This window comes from Accipiter gentilis, chromosome 29, assembly GCF_929443795.1.
Source record: "Accipiter gentilis chromosome 29, bAccGen1.1, whole genome shotgun sequence".
In the NCBI taxonomy this organism is placed as follows: domain Eukaryota; kingdom Metazoa; phylum Chordata; class Aves; order Accipitriformes; family Accipitridae; genus Astur; species Astur gentilis.
The window spans coordinates 16,295,427-16,308,572 of NC_064908.1; the positions used below are offsets into that span (position 1 = coordinate 16,295,427).

The 13,146-nt window shown below is 46.8% G+C and overlaps 1 protein-coding gene across 1 annotated transcript in view; it reads left to right on the forward strand.

Annotated features, from left to right (window-relative positions):
• Positions 1-13,146, forward strand: part of CFAP77 (cilia and flagella associated protein 77) — a 61,779-nt gene that overhangs the window by 32,668 nt on the left and 15,965 nt on the right. The window contains exons 2-3 of the mRNA XM_049832746.1: positions 3,931-4,030; positions 4,598-4,826. Of these exons, the coding sequence (XP_049688703.1) occupies positions 3,931-4,030; positions 4,598-4,826 (329 nt within the window). The remainder of the gene's footprint in view (positions 1-3,930; positions 4,031-4,597; positions 4,827-13,146) is intronic.

The window sequence follows — 13,146 nt, forward strand, 5'->3', positions numbered from 1 at the left end:
GGCCATAAATACCAGGGGATGAAACACAAATAAGCCTTGCAACAAACCCTGGAATCCTTAAAGGTTTTGTATTTCCTTACACCTTTGCAACGTGCCCACCTCTTATAAACAGACCCATTTCCGAGCCTTCCTCTTTCACAGCAAAAATTTTCCAACCCCATTAGACACTCAGATACAAATCCAGGCCTCAAACCTGGGGCTGCACAAATCAAAAACTACCTAGCAAAGGCCAGGGAGCTCGATACACTCAACACCACTCACTCTTCAGCTGAGCAGGGTATCCCCACTAATCAAACACCCCCACCGCTGCACTGCAGCCAGTCTGAGCGCGGCACCCTCCAAACCCAGTTCAGACACACCAGGTTCAACCATGAAAATGATCATGTCCAAGGGGAAAGGGTGCATTAGCCGAGTCCTGAAAGACAGTTTGAGAGCGCAAACAAAGCCTCAGCACACGTCTCTTGGAGCCCTGGGAGGTGATGGTCTCTGCAGGATGCTCTGGGAATGCTTCAGGAAAAAGTCTAGAGCTGTCTTTTCCAAAAGGGCTGGATAAACAGTATTTAAGATGCTGGATTTTCCTCACTGAGATCGTAAAGGGAGAAAACTTGCAGAAGGTACCCAGAGAAAATTAGGACCGCCTGGGATGCAGAGAGAGACGGTTTTAATTAGAGCCAAGAGGTGGGAAATAAGGCAGAGAAATGACATCTTAATGAGGTTTAATGAAGTTGTCTGCTGATGGGCACAGCTGTCAGACAGATCTGTATTCCAGCCAAGCAGCTTTGTGACAGGCTAAACCTGAACACAGAAAACGGTGCTGGAGCTGCGGAAGAAAACAGTGGGCTTCTGCATCAACTTTGGCTCGCTCTCCCCACCGCTTTACGACACAGCACACCTACAATGCCCCAGGACAAACAACTGAAACCAGCCCATGAGGTTGCAACAGCGTTTTTCTAATTTATGAATGAGAAAGGCTGTAATCTTGGATTACACTGAGCAAGATTCATTCCTGCCATCTCCTTCCCCTTCTTTGCTTTTGTGGGTAAAAGATGTTGGCAAGCAACCAGAGTCCTCCGAGTCCATTGATTTTCTTCAGGCACAGGTTCTCTCCATGTTCAACATATTGGACCAGACTTTTTTTTTTTTTTTTAATTAATTATCCAGCACCTTCAGTTTTATTTATTCAGTGCAAAGTGACTGTAAAATGCCACCTGATCATAAAAGGAAACAGCATGCACTCATTTTGCAATGGAGTAAACACCCAACTGTGTTAACTTCAGGTGCTCTACAAAAGAGAATCTTTAAATCCTGTAATTTCTTCCATTCTATAGGGTTCCGCATTCAAGGGTTTGGAAGCAGCTTTGCCACAGGTTAGAAACCTCTCTTCTTTCCTGCAGTTTCTCAGCAATTTTCTCCCATCTGCCACACCTTCGCCGTCATAGCAGATTTCTGACCTCACTTAGCTGATCCGGTATCAGAACATAATCCCTGGAAAAAGCCTTTTCTCATGCATCTGAGGAACGTTACACCATTTCCCTTGTATATCAGTGACAACTAATCTAAAAATAGCTAGCGTACAAATGCCTCTAAATACAGGAGAAATAGATCAGCAATGAAAGCTACTTTATCATCCCTGGCACCGGTTTATACGCTTTGCCTGAGCTCCCTAACTCACACACAGCATGCACATATGGTTTAGCACTGCCGTGTGATATTTCAGTTGCAGTAGCACTAAAAGCCCACTCACACCCATCGTGCTCGGTGCTGGACGCGTCTGCAAGGGACAGTGCCTTCCTCTGCTAGAAGTTCCCAGGAGGCAGCCGGGAGAATGCAGCCATGTTATGCACAGGTTGTATCAGGTAGCTGAGTCGATTGCTTTCAAAAAGGTCTGTTTGCAACAAAGGATCCGTAGCTTTGCACAGGGCAAGGAGCCTGATGGGGTTTTCGAGCCTATCAAAGGATCTTAGCAAGTCTAGAAAATTCATTTTCTGGTGAACTTTTGCTCCTGAGAGTCGTGGGAATACCACATCTGCTTTATAGCATCACAAGTGCATGGATTTAAGGGGACCAAGATGAAGTACCTCCCTCCCAGACCTGAGAAGCAAGACCGTGGATTTACCTGAAAACATCACTGTACGGGCTTGCAGGCCCAATGATCCCAATGATCACAAACTGGCAAACCTGACAGCCAGTTTGTCAGGATCTGCAAAGGAGCAGACGTGTTGTCACAACACAGACAAGTCACTCAAGCCAGCAGGCACGGTCTCAGCCCTGGACATTCTGGTGAGGATCCCGGTGCCACAGCAACTCTGTGCTTTTAAGTTTTTGTGTAGCTGCAGTATAGAGACGGGAGCTGAGAAACTCCAAACTGAATGCACAAAAAAATGGCTCCAGGCAAAAAAGTTTGAGCAATTATGAGCAAATTCTAGAGACTTCAACACAGAGCCCTCTGGAAAAGTGCCTGTTTTGGGCAGGGGTTATTAACCCTCGCTCTCCAGGCAAAACTGGCTCCGTGAGAGTTTTGCCTGAGCTGAGGGTGATGCAGAACAGCTGAAGGTGCTCAGCAGCATCAGGCACACTTGGTGAGTACCCTTTAACAGCACATTGCAAAGGGGCCACCAGGCTGCCAGATATAGGAGACCCATGGCCATTCTGAGGCCCTGGCCAGGATTTGCACGGTGCTGGCTGGGAGTAGAATGTAAATTTGGGTTTGGTCGATGTTCCCATACAAGTAGCTCCAGTAAGCTGCATCCCTTATCAACCACTGTACAGCCTCAACCTGCCATAGTGGCAAGTTAGAGGTAGTTCATTTTCAGTCTTATTCTTTTCACTCAGTCCCTGCAAAAAGGGCTGCATTCAATTCAGCCTCTCCTGATCCAGAGTGTTCACTCTGGAGTGTAATAACAGTCATCTCAATGCTAATGTTCAATGATTCACCTGTAGAGAAGCACTAGAGTAGGATTTCAGCGCTTTTCATTCTGCCAACACCTACAACCCCCCAGCTCCTCCAGGACCCTTCCCATGCAAAATAACCTGTCCCAAAGCACCCAACCCATGCCTCAGGGCTCCAGGGGACTTGTTGCCTGACCCTGCTCCAGCTTCCCCTAGCAGGAAGGCACAGACCCAGGCTGCCAGGCTCTCACCCCTTCCCTCCTCCACCGCCTCCCTTTCAAGCAGCAATAAGGTTTCAAGACACACACATCCTGCAGTGACTTCACCATGGAGATGGGAGGGTAGAGACAAAGGGGTGAGGGGAGGTCAGTTAATCCTACAGACACCACCAGGCTGGGACACACATGGACTGGGGAAGAGTTCATTTTAAAACTAAACAGAAATGAGGTTATTGAGCTCAAGTTCTCTTCTTTTCTGTGCTATAAACCCCAGGCTTTGCTCCCCTTTCTTCATCCCCCTTATCCTCCCCCTGCAACATGCCTTGCGTCTTGATTATTCCCAGGCAGGAACGGCAATGTGATTGTGCTCGGGGAAGTTTACACCAGTTTTCTAGGAGGAGGCACAACTTGGAAATGAAATAGCTCAAAGGAAAGTTAAGACTAGCTGCAGTCTCCCCAGCAGACACCACGGCTGGGCGTCCTAGCCAAAGGAGAAGCTAACCAAACAAGGAGATTTCAAGTCCATATATATTGAGTCGGTATCCCTATTTGCAGCAAGACTAGGTCACTTTATAACTCAGGTAAAAATGTGTGAAGTTCAGCATCCCTTAGGCTTCCGCTCTGGTGAAGCCTCATGGCTGTGAGTTCTTTTGCCCTGTCACTCTCACTTGTGCACAGACAGTGGGATTCAAACCCATGCCAAGTGGAGCCAGAGCTACTCCTGATACTTGTGGCCATGTTCTGTTACAAATTTTTATTTTCAGGGGCTTTAACTTATCAGGAAAGGTTTTTATGCTTCTGTTTTAACTTCATTCTTCTGCAGGCAGAACTGGGGAAGCCCCAGAGAAACTGCTACACCCTGCCAGGTTTTGATTTTTCATATGGGCTGTACGTTCACAGGACAGATGGAGGAGTCCCTGAAGGTATGACAACGCCACTCAAATATAGACCTGCAAGGAAGTCCTAATGCTAATAAGCACTCTCCTCTCCTTCCCTGTGCTATTCAATACTTCTTGACAAGCTGGGGGTAAAGAAATCCCAACATTCACCCACTTTCATTAATATTACCCGAATTGCTTGGTGACTAGTAAAGTTTCTCTGTCACATTGGAAACTTTCATAGGATCACAAAGAGCCCAAGCAGAGAGTGGTATGGCACTTGCAAAGGGTGATACACGTGGCCACTTTCATAACTTCGTTAGAGCTCCTACTTTGTGCTCTCAGGGACAATTCCCCTGTGAAATCAGACTTGCCGAGCAAGCCAAGATGGAGGGTGAGAAGACATGCGATTCAGATGGGAGATGTCCCCATAGGAAATGCAGTGCGATAGGATATGAAGTTCACTCCACAGTGAAGCCATGGCAAAGTGCATGCAAGCCACACAAGGCCCTTGTGCATGGTGCCCAAATATCAGCCTGCCTTCCCAAACAGGAGTTACCCAAGATGCCTGATCTTTTTCTCTTTGACTCTCATGTTTCTTTCCATCTCCAGCAATAGGCCACTGGAACACAGTAAAGCCCAGAACTGGTTCAGTTCAGAAGATGCCCCGAGACTTCATCACCATGAACCGTGGTGCTCTGAAGGCCGGTTATACCACAGCCCGTGAACTTAATTTGTACTACAAGGCCAAGGACATTCGGTGCAAAGATGATGAATATAGTCGCTTCAAGAGATGTCCTCCTAAAGTACCTGCAGACTTGACTTATGGCATCACAGCACGGTAAGGGTGAAGGCTTGGGGCCCTTCTCAGAATGAGATTATCCCTTCCTACCCTCACGTCTACATCTCCCCCACATCTCAGCTAGCAGAGTCCCCAAAACATCATCTGTGTGTCAGAAACAGCTACCTAAATCTAATCTACATGCCACAATACATCCCCATTTCACCTGTGGCACCAAGAGCTTGGAACCTCTGAAAAATATGTTCAATGCCAATCCTTTAACTTAGAGGAATGTGAAGAGTTGGAAGCCAGAATAATGGCTTCCCAGGGTCAGAAAAATCAGAGCAACAGCATTTCTACCTGTTTCCACTGGTTGAAATACTCCGGTGCAGTTAAGGATCAGTTCAAGTTCTTCATCCCACTCTCTCCCACTTGTTAGTTCATCGCCCTGCATTGGACAGAAACTGGTAGTACAGCAGGATGGAGGCAAAGAAGCTTTTCACTGCTCTCTTCTCCTTTCTTGGGCTTCTTCCCAAGGGCTGGAGGGGAGCTGGTCCCTGCTGCTCCCCCAGCAACCCCTTTAGAAGGGCATAAGCCTACCCATTCATCCCTTGCAGCGCAGCAGGATGCGTAAGTCTTCACACCGAGTTAGGTCTTTTGCATTGCAGTGTCTTCCAAAAGATTTTTACAAAGCATCCAGCACACGTGAGTCCTGCCCGAGGTTCAAACAGGTACCACATTTAGAAGTAACCCATTTAACATCCCCCTCGTGTGCCAGCTCCTAACTGCCTGCTGTGCTGCTTTCTGATGGGGAATTGAGCAACAGGGAGTCTGCAGGGGAGAACATCAGCACCTTAGACTGACTTCTAGGTCCTTCCACTGCCTGTCCTCCACAGGAGCACGAGCGAGGCTGAAGAGCACAGTGGTCAGAAGAACCAGTGTGAGTCCAGCACAAACAAGCGCTCAAAGCCTCTGAAAGAGGCTCCAAAGCAGCCCTGCTGCTGCTGGAGCACGGAGGGTTTTCTTGCTCTGTGCAGGTCTGGACCAGACATTAGGTTTCATTTTAAGAGCTGGATAATAATCACTACCAGAAAAATAACAGCTACAAATTCTAGAGAAAAGACATGATGAACGGCACCGTGTATTTTACATGATAGTAAATGGGCTTTGCATATGCAAATTGAATGGATTTTAAAATGGTATTTAATGACAATTTTCGTAGCAGACATTAACATTAATTGCATCAAAATGAAAATGTAGCATTAGCTTGCTGTTAGCTGCAAATGCCCCAGCTATAAAGCTTTATCTTTATCAGTATCAGCCCTCACCGATGTGACAGGGCTGCTCTGCAAATTGCAGGCAAAAGGGCTTTTATGTTGCAAAAGTATCCCCCAATGTAGACCAAAATCAACATCAATTTTGCTTTATTTCTTCATAAACGGAGGTTAAATGGCTGCCTGTAAGAAGTCTAGGCACGTTTCAAAAGTTTTAAGGAAAATCTGCAGACCCCACAACAGCAGAAGTAGTGGGAAAGGGCTTTTAATTTAAAGTTATTATTGTACAACTTGCCTGCTCCTTAATAGCTACCTTTTATGCAGACTGATTGTATTTATCCCTTTACTTTAAAAGCACGTTATAGACAAAATCAAATTACTGGGATTACCAAGGAGTTGTTACAGCCATTTCAGTAAAAGTGGGAATTTAACACAGTTTTCCATGACTGGCAAGTTAAAGATACTAGCTTTGGTGAGCGCTCGCCAGCCCAAGCCTGTCCCTAGTCACAGCTGACCAGGTTCAGCAAGACCTGCCCTGTTAAAAATGTCTTAGTTGTCAATGGATTTAAGTTGCTTCTGCTTTCAGACTCTAAGCCCTGTACGACTGCAGTCTTAGTGCTGCTACTTGGGAAGGCACTCACAACTGAGATACATGCTTGTCTGGAGACAGAAGAAAAGAACAAAGGCATACAGTCTTTTTCCATGACTCCAAGCACTTGCTTGCCTTTAGAAATGTCCACTTTGATAAACACCTCAGGTGCAGTGAAGTTTTTCACCAAGAACAGAGCCTGCATGTCATTCCCTAGCCCACAGACAGTACAGCTGAGAAGGCCAGAGAGCAAAGGTGCCTTCCCATCACACTGGAACTGGCTGCAGCCACCTTGCCTGATGACGGTGATGCTCTGGGACGATCTCCGGAACGCCAATGCAAACCTACCCAGTCTGCACCCACAGCCCTGTTGCAGCTCTTCTGCACGGCTGGAATTGCAGCCAGTGCCAGCATGCAGTCTCAGGGCTGGGCTGCCTCCCTGGGAACGGCAGCACAGGGGGTTATAAGGCCCAAACAACTCAGCAGCTGTCACGGGAACACGTTTGTGGTCTTGCAACTGTCCGTGAGTAATGTGCAGGGGGGTTCTCAAGCCCTGGCAACATATCTCCAGCCCCCCTTCTCAGGCCCTGGGCTGCGCTGCTAAAGGCTTCTGTCTCTTAAAGACACCAAGGTCAGGAGTTCTCCCCAGGCTCACAAGTACGAGCTCTCCTGGATCATCCCAAATAGAAATGAACACAAATGCTGTGGTTGCTATTAGTGCCTTATTAATCATGCCCTGGCCCTGCTGGTCCCTCTAGCACGGCAGATCACTTATGCCTCTGCTTTCTGCTCATGGTGGACGTGCGCTGCATGGAGCATTTCACAAGGCAGTGTCAGACGCTGGAGTGAGCTTTCTGAAGCTTTGAGGCACCTTTCCTTTCCTGGGATATTTACCTTCAAAGGTCACCTATACCCCGCTATTAATTCCCCATGGGCATCTTCCAGGGGGGAGAAGCAGCTCTGCTTTTTTGCTGATTCCCCCCGGTTCTCTCCCTCCCTTTTCCCAGAGAAATGTTTGCTACGAATCATGTGGCCAGCTTTGTTGTGAGAGTCATAAAAAGGACATTTTTCATCTCTCCTTTTTCCTGCTCTCGCTCCCTTCTCTCTCTCAGTATCAGACAGAGATTTATTCCTTCCCTGATGCCTGTGGCATTCGGAGCTGGGAGGGGTCAGGGGAGGCACTGATGGGACGATAATAGATAATACAGTGGTTCCCCAGGGTCTTGTCCAGCTCCGTAGCCGATCCATCAGCAGGCAGCGCTCGTGCCAAGGTCAGCGGTAACGAGGATGTGGTAGGGTCCCAGACTCCCCCATGGGGCATCCTCCAGTCAGGCTCCCCCAATTCATGCTCCGGCTTCTGATCTCTAGAAGAGCTGCCTTGTGCAAGCCACAATTTGCAAGAGAGCATGTGTCCACCGAGCGCAGGTACTGGGGTAACGACCACGTTACCGTGCATGCAAGCTCAGCTTCACGTGCCCCAGCCCTCATCCCCACCACAAGCAGGTCTACAGGTTTTATTTCAAGGAAAATGCCCATTCATTGGCAATACCTCTCCTCCAGAAACTAAAACCATCCCCCATCCATGGGCTTTGTGCATGACACATGACATAGCTGTAAGATGTGTGTGGATTAGTGTTGCTGTTCTCCTGGACCCAAGTCCTTTCATTTAAAATAACCCCACAACACAGTGCTCTTAGCAGGTATATTCAACCCCCATAGTCTTTGTGTAATGACCTTGTTTTACAAGAGGGAGGATGCAGGGCACTGAGTGGGAGGTGTTTTGATGGTACTGGAGATCTAAAGAAACAGAGGTTCTGCAGAGACCTCCAGGATCTTCACTGGTGTCAATACAGCTTGTTATTCAAGGTGCATTTGGAAGCTCCAGTAGAAGTCCAGACCCACATTTATCCTCCAAACCACCTTTTCTGATTGAAGTTCACAGTGCACTGAAATTAGCAGACATTAAATGCTCATTTTTGGAACTAAAAGCAAGCACAAAGATATGGATGCTGTCTACAGCTATATTTTAGATTATATTGATTTGCACAAGGTCACACAAGGAGTTTGAAGCCAAAACACACCAGCACACAGTTGGTACTCCAAGCACAAGTTTTCTCCCCAGGAGCTAGCAGTGCAGAGTGCATCCTCAGCACGAACACACTATCCAGCATTTCCAGGGCCGCTTTTAGAGAAAAGCTTTCATTTGCCTCTTAGTGCAAGTTTCCTAATTCTGCATACTATGTCCCAGAACATATTCCTGGACACAAGGACTGCACAGACATGCCATTCTCTGCCATTCTACACCTGTACCTCCTTCAAACCCTGCATGGCCATAACCCTGCCTCCGACATGCTGCCATCCACTTGGCAGTTGGCCTGTAGGTTGGGCTGACCTTGGGTGTGCTGGCAGGATTTCCCTGGCACTCTGTCATCCCCATGTCTCCTGCCGGGTCCCCCCCTACCGTCTGCCTTCGCTTCAACCACCCTTTCCTGAATTTTACATCCCATTTTCCTTCTAACTTCATCTCCTCCTACCATTCCACCTCCCATTCTCTAAAACTGGTCTTAATCCTTTGGCAGCTGCTTTCACCGTGTTCCTGCAGCAAACTCACCTCTCTAAAGCGTTTGGTCACTGCAATCTCCCTTCTTCGTATTGTTACAACTGGCCAAGGGCATCAGCTATCCAGTACCTCGTCTTTCTTTGTATCATTTGCAATTGTCCTAACACTGTTGACAGTTGTCTCACTGGCTTTTAGCAGCTCAGCTGTTACCTTGGCTATCCCTGCAGCTTCCTGGCTTAACCAACTGCTCTGTCCTTATCTTTTGCCTTCCCCAAGAAGGAAGGCTTCAGTGCTCGTGCTTCTGCTTTGCAAGTGGCCTTTCCACCCAAAGTGTCCATGATGTTTGCACGCAGCCAGAATAAAGTTTAGAAAGCTGCCCAAAAGGTGCTGAGATATTTCCAGCATCTCTTTGGCACACAAACTGCACTTTGAGACACTTAAGGAACATTCCAGGTCATTAATAGATGGCCCTGGTAAAAAAAAAAAAAAAAAAAAAGAAAACAAAAAGCTAGTCTAGCTATAGACCAGCTGCAAAGATACGTCAAAGAAACAATACAGAAGAGCAGAGGGTGTACCTGGAAAGAATTCACCAGGAAAAGCTAGATGGGCAAGAAAGACGAATATTACAGCAAGCCCACATCAGATTCACAATCACTGGAAGCCAGACAAATAGAGAGTGTAAAGCCACAAGAGTCCAAAAGATTGGGGCAAACAGAAGTTTTAGAAAAAAAAAATCCAAACACTGACAAAACAAATTGTAAAAATGTAACATAGTGACTGGAATCACTGTCAGGCTGAAGGCACCAGAAAAATGCAACCAAGTTAAAAAGTATAGGACTCTCATCAATTCAGATAATTGCATATCCTATCCGGTTCCACAGTGAAAGGCACTTTGTGTCTCTGCCACCATTCTCACATTGCCAAGATAAGAATTTCTATTTCAAGGATAATTTTCTTCTACTGGAGGCGTTCCAGGCTGGGTATATGCTCACATCGCTGTGTGTATGTTAGTTATCGCAGAGCTCCCAGCTGCATCTGCCTGAATCATGCTGCCTTGCGCCTGGGTGGTTGCAGCATCTGGTTGGGCAGAAAGACCTGTTACCCCCCTTCAAAAAAAAAAAAAAAAAAAATCCTGAGTGCACCGTGAAGATACTGGTTCTCCTTCAGTGTAGCCATTTACTGCAGTTGTAATAGTTTCTGACTACTTCAGACTCCCAGCTTAAGAGAAAACAAACAGCAAAGTCATGGTTTGGCATAAGGTTCAGGTCCTGCGCACCAGCCACAGAGCTGGGAAAAAAAGAGATCTAAAGAACAGAGATTTGCAGCCCTTATTACCAATCGCATTACACTGAAAAGGAAAGTAATTTACTCTCTCACACAGATTGGCTGTTGTCCATGGGTTTATCTCCATTGATTACCACTGGCTGAAAAAATTCTTCCAAAACTTTTACCATCTAAAACTACTACTTGCCACAAGTGGCCTTTTTCCCTTGCAAACTTCTGCTTTTGCAGCCTGTGCAATGAAAACCTGGGTCAGGGGGAAATAACCACAGAATCCTTTTTGTGAAAGCAGAGCTTTTCAGCCCTCATTGACATATTTTCCTTTCAAACGAAGTAATGTTCCCACCCAGCCAGAGAGATTCGAGCATGGGATGGAGGTCAAGGGGAAGACCTTGCTCTTTGATTTGTTTTGCTCAGCGTTGTGGGGTTTTTCTCTCGGTTTTTTATTCATCGGGATGTTTTGCATTTGTTGATGACTGCAGACTGAGCGCTGTTCACTCTCAGCCATGGATTGAGACCTCCAGGCAGAATAGCTCTGTCCCATAATCACATCTCACCTGAGTTTCTCAGAGGGTAACAGCAAATTTCCAGTCAGTAGACAAATGTGTTGAAGACAAATCTAAATAATCTTCAATTAAGTTAAGCCAAAGGGTATCTCCAACCCAAAAATCAATGCTAATGCACAAATTTCAGCTTGTGAAGCCAGTTATTTAGTGGGTAAGAGCTGGCGTGGTAGCTTCACCGCAAGACACGTGTTTCCATGTGTGCATTTAGGACCGTTACAAGTGTACGCCTCGCTCTTGGCCTGGGAGGGAATAGTAAAGCAAATTGGTGCTCTTGTAACCATGTGTACTCCTAAGTACAGCTATGAGCATCTGATAAATCTTTTAAAGTGCATGTTTACAATGGATTTTATTCTTTTTACTGTTCTATACATACGAGCCCTCTGAGCAAAATAACGGATCCTCTGACACTTAGAAGAAGCCACTACCTCATTGGCTGCCCACAGTGAAATAATTTATATTGTTATTTCCTCATCCAAATTACAAGGATTGTAAAGAAGCTTCAGCAATTCAGAGTAATCAGTGCTTTGACGGCACAGATCCTGCAGCTGCCGCGCGGGTGGAAGACCCACTATTTCAACTGAGAGTTTTGCCAGCCCAAAGACTGCAAAAAAAAATTGGTCCCTGAGTGTTTTCTACCAATTTTTCTCTTGTTATTTTCTTCAGTGGTTAATGGAAAGTGAGGACAAGTGGAGATCATTTAAAAATGATCTTTCAGGCCTCTCCATGGGTTTATTGCCAGGACCTATTTAGAGGACCATAAAGCTGTAAGGGGCCTATAACTTTACCGTATAGTCCACAAGCTGCTTAGGAAAATGAAGAGCCTTTACATTCACACCCTGCTTGTTTCGCCATCTCTCCCTCTCCTTACAAACACACCCACATGCGTGTGTGCAGGGACTGCGGGAGCCGCTAATTGAATTCACTCTTGTGAAAGCGTTAACAAATTGTAAGTGACCTTTTATACAAATTTCAAAGTCAAGAATTCACCACTAACTGCACATCCCTCTTCTGCCATTCACTGTTATGCAAAACCCACAAACAATTAAAAGAAATAACGAAGAGCCCAGCGGCCCTCTTTCCTAATTAGCTGCAGGAGGCAATGCTTGGGAGTGTGGCTAAGTGCTTCAATTACCTCGGCCCTCCTCGCTGCCCTTGTTAGAAGAGACAGGTCCACCAGCCAAAGGGGAACAATTAAGGCAAGGCAGAGCCAGGCAGTTTGCAGGGGGATGCCGGGGCTGTGCCGGCTCTCGCACGAGGGCCAGAGCTGTAATCATACCCCAGATTCCTGCTGGGCTACACAGAGACAAATTAATGGTAGATAGATTGCTAGCTCCAGCCCATCAGTAACGAGGGAGGAAGGGAGACAATATACCAGTACAAGGGAACTGTAATCAGAGTTTTCCTGTGCTATCAGCCCCCTTTCAGGGCAGAGGGACCTGAGCATTAATGCCTTACTGCTGCCTGCATTGGCAGTACCCCAAGGCCCCGAGCAGAATCACAGACCCCAGCTTGTGCTTTATTTGCTGAAGATAATCTGTGCTAGCTGCACCGAGGAGCCCCACGCACCAGAGATGCTAGAGACCAAACTGGTTCCCAATAAGGAATCAACCTGAGCTGGTGGGAGCTGGTTCAGCTGACCCAGCCACGAGCCAGGGGAAGAACTCTATATGGACACCACTACCACCGGACAAATCCTTCCCATCATGAAGTACATGAGAAAGGAATACAAAGGTGGTACACCCTGCGGCTGTCTCCCCTGTGGACTGAAGACCCCAAAGAGAGATCCTGGCTGTGCAGCAAAAGCACATCACCCTAGACGAAAAGACACCAGCAAGGAATAAAGCCCTCTGAAACCTCATTAACCTTTCAAGAAAGGGTTAAAATGTTAGGATAGACAGTGGTGTTGCAACACAGTTTTGACATCACAACTGTAAAAAAAAAAAAAATCAATTATATGATGTATCTGTTGCATGAGCACCCACGCAGGGCCAGATCCTGCTGCCGCTAAGCTGCCGTTGAAATTAGAGCAGTGTTTTCGGCACAGCCCAAACAGCTGTGCCGCCACCAGGGAGTCGATGCCCGTGCAAGTGTCCTCTGCTCCCTCGCTCCA